This window comes from Pinus tabuliformis, chromosome 4_2, assembly GCF_031772625.1.
Source record: "Pinus tabuliformis cultivar Carrire ecotype Pingquan chromosome 4_2, CPIR1, whole genome shotgun sequence".
In the NCBI taxonomy this organism is placed as follows: domain Eukaryota; kingdom Viridiplantae; phylum Streptophyta; class Pinopsida; order Pinales; family Pinaceae; genus Pinus; species Pinus tabuliformis.
The window spans coordinates 591,747,564-591,764,812 of record NC_142304.1 but is presented as its reverse complement, the minus strand read 5'-3'; the positions used below and the strand labels follow the sequence as shown (position 1 = coordinate 591,764,812).

Sequence of the window (17,249 nt, the reverse complement as noted above, 5' to 3'; positions counted from 1 at the left end):
GCGCAGCCTCTTGGAGATAAATTTCGGCCTCCTCTTTTTGACTCTCCAGAACTGGAATCTCCTCCAAAATATTGCTATGTTGCCCCTCTACCACTTGTTATTCGCCCATTGGCTCGATCTCTCCCGTTGAATCACCTACACTGGAAAATCAAACTGCCTAGGCAACTGAGTATTTGCATTGGTGTGTTCTCCATCTACCATCAACCACCTCTTATAATTTCTAGTTGGGACTCCAACAACCATGATTAAAACTTAATCAATGGTTGAGATCATCTCCAAGTCGATCTGTGTGAGTTTCTAGAGAATTCTCACCTTTCTCAATTAATTACTATTAATTAACCATTTTTCCTAAGTTAGACTTAGGAATTTTTTAATTATGGTCAATTAATTTAATTAAGCCATCTCTAGGTGGAATTTCTACAAACGATTTCTGGGTTTTGGAGAACTCCCATGTTTTAGCCTCTCCACAAAGTCTCGAGACTAGAACACGATCTAATGCTACCAAAACCACCATCAATCGATGAACATATCATGAGTTAAGGTTTCATCACTTGTAGTTGAGTTGTTGCTTACACATGGCAAATGATATACTTAATGGACTACTAGATTTTGATCACTGATGACAAGTTTGATTTGATTGTAGGATTTATAAGTGTTACCAAGAATAAGGATTATCTCTAGAAGGTTTCATGTTGCTGATGCTTAGTTGTAGTAGACAGAGCTTTGATGACAGTGAAAAGATGTCGGGTTTATAACATGGTTATATGGGTACAACTGGAGAGTGAGGCAAAGTTGAAGACTCATTTTGCAAAAGTCACTTTGCAGGGCTAGAGGATGAACAAAGTTGTTAAGGGAATGTTGGTCGTTTGATGATAGACTATAGTTTGAGCCTTAATATACATATAATACTATTGTTGTACCTGAAAGGATGTACTGACGGAAAGGCAACAAAGATTAGTTGTTTGGCTAGAACTCATTGTTATATTAATGTAAAAATATAATGCTAGGGTTTTACAGTTTAGCCAAGATCAGAATGTTTTCTGATTGTTATTGAGGTATTGGTTGTTAATGGTTGCAAATAGCTGTTGAGGGTTGCCATTTGTGTATGACGATGCCTTCTTAACAATGACATATATTTTGAAATTGAGACAAATATGACATTGTGGGGGTTTCACAGTTTTTGCAGAAATTTGTTGCATAGGCTAATTTGCATGATGATGACCATGCTGAGGAGTGATTGAGCAAAAGCAAATCTTGTTGAGCAAAGATTGGATGCAGCTAAGGTTTTGGTATTGTAGAAGAATGGTTGATCTGTTGATATGTAGAGAGAGCATGATGTATTGAGCAGTAAAGAGCATTGGCCTTGTATCAAAAAGATCAAATTAACAGGTGAGCAAAGTTTTGGTATTTGATCATTGAGCAGAAGTTGTGTCGTAGTTCCTTTGTATTGATTCGATCAGTAGTGGATCCAGTCTGAAAATTGTGAAATGTGGTCTGCCGACTGATTAGAGCGGTAGGGTGGTGCTAGGGCAGGTTGGAGCCTACATAGGTTATTGGAGCGTCCTTCTAGTTGCAACTGGTAAACAGGGTGTTGGAGCATCCTTCAGGTCAGAGCCTGTAAACTAGGGTGTTGGAGTGTCCTTCCAGTTGCAGCTAGTAAACAGTGTTGAAGCATCCTTCAGGTTGAAGCCTATAAACTAGGGCGTTGGAGCGTCCTTCTAGTTGGAGTTGGTAAACTAGGTTGGAGTGTCCCTCAGGTTGGAGCCTCCTTCAGTTGGAGTTTAAAATCTTGGAAGTTGGAGCTCCCTAATTGATGTAAATTTTTTTAAGACAATTGTTAAGAAGCATTCAGTGGTTTCCTCCCGAAAGAGTTTCCACCTAAAAAAAATTGTTGTCTAATGTCTTGATGTTTGTGCATTGTTGAATGGTGTTACTATTCATGTGATGTTGATTTATGATGATCTAATGTTAATTATAATTAATGTTTTATAGAGTTAAAAATACTAATTGAAGAGAAATACTGATTCACCACCCTCTCAGTATTTCCAGTGGTATCAATAATGCACTATGCTAGATTTTGCCTTTAAATCATTTACAAATGCAAATCCTAATTTATGAGCCACAAACATCAAAACAAATTTCACTTTTATGCATAAATCCGCCATATAAACCCTAGCTGCTAATCCTAGATGTCTAGGGGAGAGAAAAGTAAGTTGAAATTTATGAAAAATTATAGATGACCAATAGAGCAATGATTAGTGCCTTATCCTACTAGGGTTTAATGGAGTCTTTTGGGGCTAAATTTCAAGGGAAAGACCTTGATGGAGTAAGGGGGGGTGGCTAGGGCATCCACTTTTAAAACCCTAACTATTATTCTTGTGAGGGAAGAAATTAAATATAGGGAATGCACATTTAGAGTTTCCCTATAGGCCTTTGAAAGAACAATTTTACATGCAATAATGTAGCAAGATTCCAACAATAATTAAACATTTAGTCATGCACAAATAGAAACCCTACTTCATAAATTCAACATGCAAAATATCAATGATAGATCACTATACTTACAAAAATTTTCCAAAAAAGGCACTTCTTTCAATCGCAAAGTAACATCTCCAAGCAAAAATCAATTCCACAAGAATGTCGCACCAATAAAAGATCACATCTTGCCCATAGTAGCAACAAGAATAACTCGCACTCTCTTAGAGAGGGAAAGAATAGAATGTGTTTTGGTGAATAAATGAAGTGAGGCGAGTCTCTATTTATATTGGACTTATCCCACGCATTTATACAATAATACAAGTAATAAGCCCTTATTACAAGTTTACTTTTGAGTGTTCTACAAGGGAGAGGTTACAAGCCAACCTCATAGCTCAAAATATAGCATAAAATGCCATCCACATGTATGGGAAGAAGACCTCCACTATAACATTACTCCATATGAGTTCTAAATGCCACAAACAAGTGTTAAGTGGGCTAATTAGTGCTCCATACTCCAAGATGTATCTCTAAGGTCATGGGCATGCTTCCAAAGTGCTTCCATACCAAGACATCATCACCATGGTGCCCAACGTCACCCTCTAAAGGGTAAGAGGGGTGATGTGGCACTCTCCTTCTTGAGCATTGGGGCTAATAGGTGATGTGCAAGCCCTCCCCCATCATCTCAAGGATAACCACCATCATTCGAGCTCCGAAACAAGTATTTCCCATCAAATAGTGTCAAGGCCAGCATGGGGGTGTCCTAGGTTCATTGGGCACATCATCAATATTCCAATGCCAAGCTTCATGGTCTCAGCATTTCAACATCTAGGGTTACCTCAAAGTGTCAAGTACGATGTGGGGTCATCAAGTAACCCAATGTTATATTATGGATAGGAAACACTGCATCAACAAGGTCACATACTCTCTCTGGAATGGGTAAAATAGCATTTGCAATGCTGTTGAGAAAGGATGACAATCATATCAAAAGGCCTTTGCTGCTGTGATGAAACCACTTGACAAAACCCTTTCAAGTCCAAGTGAAATCAACAATCACTAGGCACAATAACCATAGATGCATCATAGTGGATCATACCTAATACTGGGGGCATAGTAATACTTAACACAAAGCTCACCTTCAAATTTCTAACTAGATCGAGTCTTCTAAACAAGTTACCTCCTTATATTAGGGATTGTTAGATGGTAACCCTATTAGGTGTTTCCATCCCCCAAGGAGAAGTGACATGTCCTAAGTTAGCCCATCAATCCATAAGTGTGTGCGAATGGTGGCAATGGAATGGGAATGATTTCAAGGCAAGGTGCCATAGCTAAGTGACCAGCTAATGGAAGTCCAACATTCCGAGTGTATTAATGTAAGGAAGGAGCAATCTTAGAGGCATGAGTTGTCTCTTTCCTCGACTTACTCTTTCCACCCCTCTAGTGCGCCTTTTACCTCTCTATGATTTGCTTTAATTTGGGTTCATAGCTCAGGAGCCCAAGCTTGCTTTTTGAGATTTAGCATTTAATACCCCTTAATGATGAGTTAGTTTATCACTCATCAGGGTTGGGATAGTACAAAAGTTCTTTTTATAGATGGAGCATCATGTGTTCGAGTCAGGGTTGGGACAATACAATAGTTTCTTTTATAGATGGAGCATCATGTGCTCAAGGAATTGTGTGATGGCTAATGAGGTGGTGGGGAGGGGGGGTAGAACTCATGCTAGGCTTTTTCCTAGGCACTAATCAAATGTCCCAGCAATCTTTTGCTTTTTATCTTTTTCATTTCAGTGTGGCTTTCTTATGCTTTTAACTTTCTTTTAGCTACATCAACCTCTAGGGCAAATTTTTCTGGCCCAAACTCAAAGATGAGGATGAAAGGGTGCCAATCCCCATGACCAATGACCAACAGCTCGAAGAATGGAGATGGAATAATGAGAAAGATAAAAGGTGGTGTGGAATATCTTGGACATGCTACTTCAATCAAAGCCTCCCAAGTAGTGTCCTTCTAAGACCCTTAGGCCTCATAGGAGGTTCCACTAGACTAGAGTCAAAGAATAACCTCCCATGTGAAGTGAGGGAACAAGAATACAATCAAGATCGGTCAACCATCCAGTTTTTCCATTGATCCATATTAGTATGCCCAAAACATTAAGTGAAAGCACAAGATTACAAAATGGTTAAGGTATGTGTTGATGGATGACCCGCCTTCTTTCAAAAAGGAATGCCGGATGGGAGAGAGAAATCTGACTGGAGTAAGAAGTGAAGGATCCTGAAATCATGTTATGTGCTGATCAAATAGGGTTGCTTCCAGGCTGTCCAATGAGGAAAAAAAGTTTTCTCCTATGGGTTACTCACTTTTTTGGGGGTAACACTCCCAAAAATGATATCTCAAATATTCGACTGTGAAAGCCCTTCAATGCATAAACATAAACTCGCAAGTGCCTATGTGCTAAAGTTGGCAAGTACTTTACAGGAGCACTGTATTTTATTACATGGCTGAATTTGTTAAAACTCTCAAGTTAAACTAGTTTTTAACTTTTTTCATTTAAATCAAGTTTGTGGAAATTTTAACCATCTTTTATCTTTGTTTGTAATCAGATCTGTTTGGGATTTATTTTTTATTTTTTGTAATATTATATTTTGCCTGTTGCTTTCATCTCGAGTCTCTTGTAAATTCTATTTTATGTTGCAATACTTTTTTCTTACTGCAGGATGACAGAGAGTCTTGGAAATGCAAGGGAAGGGCATTATCAAAGTGAGGAGACAGGGCGAGAAATTGTCAACAACTCTTCACCCAGTGCTCAAAATAAAAAGAGAAGGGGAAGACATTTTGATAGAGAGACACGAGCTGCAGAGCTTGAGGTTGTGCTAAGAACTTATACAAGAGCTCCTGAGTTCAACATAGCATAGTATTTCTTAATTTGCTTTCATGTGTGGAAATCACAAATTAAACCATATTTTATAGATGAAGAACAGGCAACCGTGATTAGTTTTCTTCTTCAGTTCAATGTTGTTGTTTTTAGTTGAATGCGTCATTTTAACTAGTATGTTCAGCCTTTTGATGACATTAAAATATTCAATGGGTCATATTCAAACAGGCATTGTCTGAAGTTTGTTTTACATAAGTTTAACATGGTATTGTTGATCAGAGTGATGAGATAGTGAAGGCAGAAAAATTTGCAAAGATAAAACGTGAGCAAGAGGCAGAAAAGGAAACGGCCCAACTTCATTCACTGAAGTATGCCTTCTCTATGGCTTCATCGTAGGAAAGCTGTTGGACCTTCAGTATGATTCTTACAGTTTTTTGAGTTTCAAGATTTGGTATTCTGTTTCATTAGTGGTTTATGACATCTTCATTTTTTCCTTTTGATCTCATGGCAGATCAAAGCATATTGAATGTAAATACAATAAGTCAGAAAAGATGGAAAGGTTGAAAGCTTTGAAGTTCATTACTTCGAAATTGAAGGTCTGTGTATCCATCTTCTTTATTTCTTTACTTGCTTTGTTCGTTGTTGTTAATATTTTATTGAAAATTTGCTTTGCCACACAATATTGATTTCTTTTTCCCTTTTTAAATTTTCACTGATTGCAGTCTATATGTCTTTTTCTTAGTTTTGGATAGACAAGCTTGCTTACTCGAATTAGCAGTTTTGCTTTTCCGAGTTTTCTTCTGATCAATTCCTACAGACATACTTTTCTGTAACATATCGTGGAAACACTAAAAATATTTCTAATAATTCAATAAAATCATTATCTCATCTCTAGTTAGTTTGAAGCTTGAAAAGTAACTGAAAGAATCTCCTTAAACATGTGAATTTTTAAATGGCATGTATATTCATTAACAGCTAAAAAAGACAATGAATACCGGAAGGCGTAATAACTTGGAAAGATGTTCATATGAATACAACATAGTACATTACAATCATTGTCATGTTCTTCCCTCACAGTTTACATCTATTTATACAAGTTGGAGGAATCCTTGTTAGATAATATTCCTTTCTCATCATGGAAGGAACCTCAAGACACATTGTAAGAAATGTAATTGTTATGAAATACTGAATAGTTATGTATCATGACATGCATTGCACATAGGTACCGGTGCCTCAAAATTTAGCTGGACTTCTGAGGGTGTCTCAAAAGACAAGAGCTCAATCAAGGGACAACAGTATGAGGTGTGGCCCATTGTCACCACAACTGCTACCTCCTGCTCTTTTGTGGACTTTCACCATTAGGGAGGCTTCCCTTTAGCAGGTCACCTAAATGATCTATCAAGTACATGGGATAAGGTGACAAAATAAGCTTGATGAGGACAACTCTCCCTAGGAATGGGGCTTAGCTAGTATAATAAGGCAATGCATATCCTCCAATCAATGTTATCAGAACCGAACTGGTGATCAAACTGAAAAACCTTGTGGACCGGGAACTGGTCGGAACCGGTAAAAAACGGGAAAAAACCCGGTTTACCAAAAACACACAAAATATTCATATTTTAAAGAAAAACATATATATTTATGTGCATCCATATGAATCCAAACCATTTATACACAAATACGCAATGTTCTCATTTATATATCAAGTAATAGTGCATATAACCAAAATAGCACTTAGTGCAAAACATCATTGAACCAAAAAACATCAAGAAGCAGGCTCTAAAAGGCCTTTATAGTCCAAAATAACATGATAGTATGATACTACAGTCTACAATACTACAACTACAACCTACAAGTGCTAATTGTCAATGTCATCATTAGAATCATCATCTCGATCATCCTCATCCTCATTTGAAGAATGAGTAGCATTGAAGTCTGCAATTGTTGCCTATATTGGGATCTTCGTCATCAATATAACCCTCTAAGCATTAAAATAAGATAGAAAAAACGTAGCATGTCAAGTCAAGATTTTGTTTGAGTGATGGGTACATTTTTAGTAGTCATGATAGAGGAGTTCAACAACCATTGCCACTAACATCAAAGTACATAGAGGGATTGGTGCTCTTTATTAAATACTAGTTCCTTACCCTCGTACATGACAAAATCCAATGGAAACGTTGCAATCCCCGCAATCCTGATTTCCTGAAAAATTGTCAAGTCTGTTGGATTTTGAGTGAAATCTAAAGGTTGGAACCACTGTCAATCATCCTGAAGAATTTAACATTACCATGAAATGCATAGCAATAATAGGACCATAGGCTTGAATATTAGGCTGAGGACCATAGGCTTGAATATTAGGTTGGCCTAGGAGAGAATTAGAAGTGGCCCAACCAAATGAAAAAATGAAAAAATAAAAAAAAGGCAAATTTTTTACGTTGACCTGGGAAGGTACAAATTGCACAAAATCAGTCCTGAACCGGCCAGTTCGGTGGAATAGGCAGGTTTGGTACTGAACCGGCCTATTTTGGTTCAGAGGCCTGGTTCGGACCGATTTTGGGCAAAAGACGGTCGGACTGGCCGGTTCCACTGGTTTTGGTCCTGTTCTGATAACATTGCCTACAATAGGCCTAATTACTATTAAGGCACAAGTTGACCTATGACTTGAGAATCAACAAGGTAAATAGATCAACCTCAAATCACAAGGTCAAGGAAAAGGCTTCCAACAAATGTATACCTTCAATGTATGGAACAACAAGCCTTAAATAAGCCCCAAGTTGAAGCCTAGGGCAAACTAGGGCTTTTCTAGGGAAAAGTCTACCTAGGGCAAGGGACATTTGCCCTAAAATAGAAAAATTAGCCACGGGAATGACTTAATTTTGAGGCAAATACCTCACCTCCACGTGTTGAATCCCTCTACCAAGCAACATTCCAAACCGTAGTTGAGGAAAAAGCCCTAGCCCTAGCCCTAGCTATTGACTCACCTTAAGAGGCTGAAAATGAGGTTAGGGAGAAGAAAGTAAAATTTTAAGATGACTTCAAGATGATCAACCATGCAACAAAAGGTTAGTGCCTTGACCTTGGGCTATGGAATTTAGGGGATGGTGAAGGATGGCTAAACCTTGGCAAAAGAGTAAGGGAATAAGAAACCCTAGGTTTCAAATCCTAACTATCACTTTTGTGAGGAGCAAAGTCTATGGGGAGAGCGAGTTGAAAGGTTCACCCATGGGATTGTCGTTCACATTCTATAGGTGGGTAATGCATGCAATATTATCATCAAGAGTTCATAGAATAATTTCCAACCATAAATATGCACATAGAAACCCTGGATAATCAACCATTCCATACAATAGGCACAAAATAACAAAGATTTATCAAATACAAGGTACAACTACAAAATAAAATGCATGAGCAAGTCCTTTATTGCTCCAAAATGACGTCTCCAAAGCCAAGAAATAGCTCCATTAACAAAAATCCACCATAGATCTATCATAGATGGTCCAAATGCCATGTCCAAGGGTGATGAAGTGTCAAAGTAGGTGTAGATGCTTGGATGGTCCATGATTTGAGGGTTGGTCCTCCTATCCACCTCAATTCTCCTATGGGGTCTCAAGATATAGATCGGGTGCCATAAAGTGGTCTCCATGGGTCTCTAATTATCCAACGAGGCCTCCTTCTCTCCAGTGTTAGGGGTTCCTTTGGTGCAACAAAACCTCCCTAGTCTTCGGATGGGAGATCATCCTCATCTAGGCTCTAAATCATCTCCTGCGCATCAGGTTGTGTCAAGGCCATCCTGGGGGCATACTGGGCCCAGTAGTGTCTTCATGAAGAATCTTCAAAACTAGGTCAAATTAGACCAATGTTGTGGGTCCTAGAGGTACTCAGGGACAAGTGTCATTTGCTAGTTTTGTTAGGAGGCTATGATCTCTTGACGTTGTACTTGTTTTGGCCAATGTATTCCTCTCAAGGGCCTGGGTACGTGTGGAGTGGGTGCCCAAGGCTTGGGCTACTGAACCATCTGACAAGAACAACATGGATTCTAGTGAAAGCAACCATCCATTAGATACTAAGATCAATAACGTGTCTAAGTGAACCAAACTTGAATGTCAAGGGCAATTTAATATTTCAAACAGGGATCCCCTTCGAAAATCAGGACCAAGAACTCGCAAAAATATTTTCTCCCTAGGTAGGGGTGGCTAAAGGTCAACCCTATTAGGTGTTTCTAACCCTAAGGGGAAGTAACAATTCCCTAGTCCACCCTTCAATTGATAGGTGTTAGTGAATAATAATGTGGTAATGGATGGGAAAATACTTCATGGTCAAGTACCATGGTCAAAGGGACCAGTTGATGGGGGTGTTCACATCTTGAGTGTATAGATGTGAGGGAGCATTCGTGGATGCATGAGTTACCATCTCAGCTTGGTTTTTCCACCCCTCTTGTGCGTGTTTTACTTCTTCTTGATTATTTCTTGTATTGTCGCTTATAGCTCAAGGGTTAGAGTTTTCTTTGTAAGATGTAGCAATTTTATTACCCCTTAATGATGAGTCAGTTTATTGCTCATCGGGGTTGGGACATGCAAGGGTTCCTTTTTGATGTAATGGAGCATCATGTGCTCAGGAACTGGGTGATGGCCATATGAGGTAGGTAGAGCTCATGTTAGGCTTTTTCCCACGTGCTAATCTTTATGCCTCGACCATATTTTGCATTTTGATTTTTCTTTCTTTGGTTTCATTGTGGCCATGATATGCTTTTCCTTTTCTTTTAGCTGCATCAACCTCCTAGGGTAAGATTTTTAGATCCTACTCAAGGTATGTGGACATATGAGTGCCAAATCCCCAAGAACCAATGGCAAGCTGTACCCAAAGAATGGAGGTGAGATATAGGGCTTGTAATGTGAGATGGAAGATGTTAAGAATGACATAGGGGAAGATGGAATTATGCCATCTCAATCTTTGGCTTTCTAGGTAGTGCCCCTCCTACAACTCAAAGGGCCTTAAGGGAGGTCCCATTAGATTAGGGTTGAAGATTAACTCTCATGTTAATGTGAGAGAACAAGAATATGGTCAAAGTTTGTCAATCTTTCGTATCACCCCATTATCCATACCACATGCCAAAAAAAAACAAGTATAAGCGCCCGATTGCAAAATGATCAAAGTACCTTTTGAATAGTTGTCCACCTTCATCCAAGTGCTAATGTCGAATGGGTGAGATGCACATGGCTGATGTAAGTGGCGAAGGCACATGCCATATCATCGTCAAATGGTGGTTGGCAGGGGTTGTTGGTTGTCAAATGTAGGAGAAAAAATCCTCCTATGGGGTTACTCATTTTGGTGGGTAACATCTAGCTCCAACTCAGGGACATGAGCTCACCGTAGAGCGCATGATCCAATAGCTCGAATGGGGAGTTCATGAGAACTCCAACAATCCCTGGGCTTGTAGACTTGTAACTTGCACATTCAAATCAACTTGTTTGGGAGCATGTGCACTGGGTGTAAGGTATCACCCATGTTTTATATGATGATGTAAAATCTGTACGGAAAATTAAATCTATTCTAAATGCAATCTAATGAACAATGGAACATAATATGAGAATGCAAGATTTCAGAATGCTCACACAATATGCAATGCAACTAACTACTCTGCATTTTTTTTTATACATATCTAGGTTATGCTAGGAAAATACGCCTTTAGGGGTTGACCGTTCACCAACAAAGGGAGAGGCTCGCCTTTCTAAAGTTTCTAGGTGATACACATTGGTGCAAGCAATGCCAACAATTTTGTAGGGGCCAATCCATATATTATCAAGCTTCTTATACATGTTGGGGTTTTCTCTCCTCTTGTCCCATAAAAGGACCATTGTTCCTAGTTCAAAAGCCTGGGGTTTGTCTCGTCTATCGAAAGTGTTCTTAACCTTCTCTTGATTCTTTCCAACTTGGTCGAGGGCCTTATGTCGAGAGTCGAGACTCATCCATCTCAATGATTTGGTCGATCATAGATTGTATAACATTTTGTTGGTTAGGGAATGCTTTAAGGCACTCTAGCACTGGTAGCTTCAATTGGATGGGCAATTTTGCCTCAACCCCATATACAAGTTGGAAAGGGCTATAACATGCAGAGGTTTTCATAGTTGTATGGTTGGCTCATAAAGCATATTTAATCTTGCTATCCCAACTTCTCTTATTTACGTTGACTATCTTCTTAATAAGTTAATAATTGTCATGAGGTTCTTGTTACTTAACTTGGTTTGGCCATTTCCTTGGGGATAGTAGTTAGAGGAATGGGCCAACACGATGCCATACTTACAACACATGGACGCAAGAGCCATAAAGTTGAATGCTTTGGCATTATCATTCACAAATTTAGCAGGAACCTCGAATCTTGTGATAATACGATCTTCAAGGAAATCAATTACTACTTGATCTTTAACTTTCTTAGTGGGAATGGCCTCAACCCATTTAGTCTGATAATCAGTGGCAGTGAGGATCCATTTGTGAACATTACTGGAATTGTCTTTGAATTCCCCTTTAAAATCTAGGCCCTATTGCTGGAATGGAGATTCAATGACAACACTCTTTAATGGGAGGTTAGGTAATTGTTGTTTTCCTGTGAATAATTGACATGGCTGACAGGTCCTAACAAACTTCAAAGTATCAACAAAAATAGTAAGCCAATAATAACCTACCCTTCGTATTTTGTCTCCGGTGGTTCTAACAGCATAATCCCCACCACAAAATCCTGCATGAAACTCTTTAATAAGTTTTTAGATTCATCTTTGCTCACACATCGAAGGATAACTCCATCATGACTCATCCAACCAAGCTCATCTCAAGTCAAACAATATTTTGCGGCCTTCAACCTAAGAGCTTTCCTTTTGTGGTCTATCAATCCAGGAGGGGCAGGTGAATTCTTAAGGTAGTGTATCACGTCAGAATACCATTCATCTTCCTCCAATTCTATGGCAGTGGCACAAATTTGTACCCCTTCACCCATTTGGAAAGCTTTGTCATTTCTTCAGTTAGTATTTCAGTGAGATCTTGTCCTTTGATGATCATCTTAGGTCTAATTTCCAAGTCATACTCTTGAATTTTGGAGAACCATTTCCTCCTTGATCCCAGACAATTGTTTGGATCCAACACATCTTTCACTACTGGATAAGAAACAAAAGCATGGATCTTATTATATCCTACATATGTTCAGAAGTATTTTAGGGACTTGACTAGAGCATAAACCTACTTTTCAGTGGCAGTGTATCTAACTTTAGCATCCTGCAAGGATTTTCTCATGAATGCTATCAACTTCTTGTTTCCTTCAACATCTTTTTGCTTTAACACCCTGATAATTCTATCTTGAGAGGCAAACAAATAAATAAATTTGTGGAATAATCAGGGCTTACCAAGAGAGGGGCTAGCACTATTCTTTGCTTCATTTATTCAAAACATCTAGCCCTCTTCTCATCCCAAGTGTATAGACCATCTTTCTTCAACAAGTCATTCATGGGTTTAACTATTTCAACAAAATTTGGAATGAACCTTCTTATGAAATTGATTTTTTCAAAGAATCACCTCAAGGCCTTTTTGTCCTTAGGAGGAGCAATATTCTTGATAGACGCAATTCTTTCAAGATTAATGCTAATCCCATCCTTAGAAACAATATGTCCCAATAACTCACCCTGGTCACCTCCAAAGATTGACTTTTGGGGGTTTAATGATATGTTATACTTCCTACACCTCTCAAACACTTTTCTCAGGTGGTTGCAATGATCATGTCATTCCTTAGAGGCCACGGTTAATTCATCTTGATATATTTCCATAATCTTACTAATAAGGTCTTAGAAAGCAAAATCCATTACTCTTTGAAAAGTTGAACCAACATTTAATATTTCAAATGGCATTCTAAGATATTTGTAGGCTCCTCAAGGAGTTGTAAAGTAGTCTTCATTTGATTTTTTTTGTTCACCGCCAACTGATTATATCTCGAAAACCCATCAAGCATAGACATGATTTTAGACTTAGTGATTCATTGCAAGAGGTTTTCCATGTTTGATAGGGTGTAATTATCCTTGAGGCATACTCGGTTAAGGTCTCTAAAATCCACACACATTCTAATGTTTTCAGTGTTTTTCTGGGTGACCACAAGATTAGATACCTATAAAGAGTGTCTTATGGGAGCAATGATTTCAGCATCCAACATCTTTTGAAGTTCTTCTTGAACTAAAGGGGTCAACTTGGGTTTATGTTTCTTAATCTTTGTGACACAAGCTTAGCCCCTTCTTTGAGACGAATGGTGTGTTGGATAACTTCGGGGCTATACGCTTTAAAATCTTGATATGACCAAGCAAAAATATCTTTGAATTCTCTTAGAAGCTTTCTAGCTCAATTCCTAAAGCATGGTATCTAGTCTGTTGAGTCCTATATTACTGATCCATTCAACCGTGTGGTTTGTTCTGGCTCCCCCTTTGCTTGGGCAAGACATGTTATCCATTTGATCCACAAATCAGGGAGCAGTTGTGAGTTGAACAACTACAAGACTATCATGGTGGGCCACACCTTGTGTATGCTTTATGCCACAATTTTACATCAGTGGCTTTCCGAGGAGCTAGAGAGATGACATCTCAGAGCTAGAGGACAGGCAGGCTTCCGCCTGGGTTACCAGATGATTGACCACATCTTCACACTTTGAGCCATTATTGAGGAGGCTCATCATCACTCTTCGAAAGACTATTATTGCTTTGTATATTTTCAAAAAGCATTTGATATTGTGCCTAGGGAGGCATTATTCCAGAGGCTTCGGGACATTGGCATATCTGAGACCCTTCTGGTAGCCATCATGAGACTATATGAGTCAGTTTTGGGTCACCTTAGGATGGAACATGGCTATTTTTTACTTTATCCAAAGTACCATTGGGGTAAAATAGGGGTGCCCTCTATTGTTGACCCTCTTAGGGATTTACATTTATGAGCTGGGATCTTTCCTCCTGCTCCTTTTTGTAGATGAATTGGTCTTGTTGGCATCTACTCCCAAGTGCTTGTAGAGACAAATTGACGCCCTAGCCAATTTTTGTGGCCTTCGATAATTGACGATCAACTGAGGCAAAACCAAGGTTATGATCTTCAATGCTTCGAAGAAAACTCTAACAGACTTGCATTTCTACTTCCGAGGGGAAGGGATCAAGATCACCACATCCTACATCTACTTGGGAGTTAAGTTCACGAGACTTCGTTTTGGTATGCAACAAGCTCTCCAACCTCGGCTTAGTAAAGGGTATGGTTCCCTAGCCCTCATCGAGAGATAGTGTTTCCAGAGTTAGTTTCAAGACATCTCGTCCAAACTCTACCTGTTGGACATGATTAGTAGACCCACGGTCCTCTATGGATGTGAGATCTGGGGCCTAAGCTTGGTATAGACAGATTGGGCCCAAATGGAGAGAGTCCATGCCTTGCTTCTTAGGTGCATCATCCAATGCAAACATATAGTCCCACAACCCATTATTCAGGCAGAGTTTGGTGCCCACCCCTTCTGCCTCAATGTCATCTTTTGCTTGGTTTCTTTCCTCCACAAAGTCAGATCTTTCATAGATTCAACCATCCGGAGAGACCAATACCCCTACCTTGCACTTTGTTCTTTGGAGGCCCTTACTTTAATTCACACCTTAAGTAAAGCACAAAGTTGGTTCTCAGATGTTTCTCAACTTTTGTAGACACTGACCATCTCCCCAGAGCGTCTTCCCCCCTTCAGATTCTCCCTTTCTACTCCAAGCCATCTCATGCTGCCCAAACAGGTATTGAATTAGTCCATCTGAGAAGATATCTATAGATTGTACATTCAAGTCACTTGGACTCCCCCTAACGAGCTTGGGCCCAAAGATGTCCTTCTACCTTGAGCATTTCCTAGAGTTACAGGATGGTATCATCATCCGCCCCCCATACAAGCGCAAACATTGGATGAGCTTCGAGTTGGTTCTCATCAACTGTAGGTGGAGACTAACCACCAGATATGTTGGGTGTGTGTTATATTCTTTCCACGACTAATCGCGCGTGTTTCCTACGTATGGTTTTGTGCAGGGGTTTGGCACATGGTTTTGGGCATGATGATTTTCTGCCCATGGTATTTTGTAGATCTTGTCAAGGAACTACAATTATGTTCTAATCTAGGGTTAATGGATTGAGGTTTATGAATGCTTTGGCATGTATATATATGTATTGTAACATTGAAAGGAACATAATGAAAAATCAATCTAGTAGTCCCAGTTTTGGGATGCAGGGAAAAATCTTTGTGTATTTGTTTTGTGTTTCTCGCCATTGTATATTTTTTGTTTTTTAAGAATTCGTTTGCAGGTAATTTTTGTACAGGGCTAAAGCCTCCATTTGGTATTAAAGTTGTTTCGACTTCAAGGGGATGCCTTTGTTGCTGAGGGGTTTTGCTCGGGCCTGTGGTAGACCTTGTTCAGTGGGAGATCTGCGGGATCAATTCTTGCAGTGAAAGAAGATGGCAAGCAGTGGAAAGATTGAGATCAACAAATTTAATGGTCAGAGTTTTGAGTTGTGGAAACTCAAGATGGAGGATCTGTTGGTGGATAAAGATCAATGGATCGTAGTAGATCCAGGTACTAAACTAATGACAATGAAAGCAGAATACTAGGCGAAGTTGGATCAAAAGGCAAAGAGCACAATACGGTTGTGTATCTCTGATTCAGTGTTGTTGAATGCATTAGGGGAAGCTACGATGAAGGATTTGTGGGTCAAGTTAGGGACTTTGTACCAATCTAAGTCTCTGGTGAACAAATTGTTCCTGCAGAAAAAACTGTATAACTTGAGGATGAAGGATGGAGACTCAGTGATAGAGCATCTAAATGCCTTTGATATAAAAATTTCAGACGAAGATAAGTGCATCAGTTTGTTGTGTTCTCTACCAGATTCGTGGGATAGTCTAGTTGTTGCAATAGATAGCAATACAACTACTTTGAAGTTTGATGAAATAGTCTCATCCTTACTGTTGGAGAAGATGAGACGGAAAAATATGGAGAGCTAGAATGGAGATGCCTTGTCTGTACGAGGACGATCCTAGAACAAAAATAAAAATAAGTCCTCGAGTGGGAGATCTAAATCTCCAAGAAAACCTATAAAGGTATGTTGGAAATGCGGAAAGGAAGGGCACTTCAAAAAGGATTGTAGATTTAAAGCTCTTGAGAAGGGAAAGGGGTCTGATGATGCTCCTTCTGCAGAGACAAAAACCACCTTAGATGAAGGTGGGGATGTGTACTTGGCTTCTTCTTCAAGTACACATTAGATCATGAGGCATGGTTGATTGACTCAGGCGCATCCTTTCACTTCACTCCCCATAGGGTGTGGTTCTGCGAGTATGAGAAATATGATGGTGGTGATGTCTTCTTAGGAGATGACAGGAAGGCTAGAATCGTCGGACGCGGAAAAGTCAAGTTGAAGTTGCAAGGTGGAAGGATTAGAACACTTCTGGGTGTTCTGCATATTCTTGCATTGGCCAGAAATCTGATTTTTGTAAGCAAGATGGATGATGCAGGTGTAAAATCAGTGTTCGAAAAAGATACCTGCAAGATGGTTCAGGGAACACTGGTATTGATGCGAGGAGTTTGAATTGGAACTTTGTACAAGCTTTTGGCTAGTACTGTTATTGTTGGGTGCAACAGTTCTGTGGTTCCTAAAAGTGGAGCAGAAAATCTAGTGGTCTCTGGAGAAAAGACCATGTTATGGCATCAAAGGCTTTGACATATTGGAGAAAAGGGCCTTTGAATACTTCATGGTAATGGTATGGTAGAAGGTATGTCTAATTTCTCTTTGTATTTCAATTTTTTTGAACATTGTGTATATGGGAAGCATAATCGGGTGAGTTTCCTCTCTGGTGCTAAGAGGGCGAAAGGGATATTAGAGCTT

General features: G+C 39.3%; 1 protein-coding gene across 4 annotated transcripts in view; it reads left to right on the top strand.

Moving 5' to 3' along the window:
* Positions 1-17,249, top strand: part of SRD2 (snRNA activating complex family protein) — a 254,711-nt gene that overhangs the window by 119,158 nt on the left and 118,304 nt on the right. For 2 of the 4 annotated variants that reach the window (XM_089423978.1, XM_089423980.1), the window contains 3 exons: positions 5,187-5,337; positions 5,625-5,737; positions 5,857-5,941. In XM_089423978.1, coding sequence (XP_089280104.1) covers positions 5,187-5,337; positions 5,625-5,737; positions 5,857-5,941 — 349 coding nt within the window. The remainder of the gene's footprint in view (positions 1-5,186; positions 5,338-5,624; positions 5,738-5,856; positions 5,942-17,249) is intronic. The other 2 variants (XM_089423981.1, XM_089423979.1) reach the window with 1 other exon arrangement.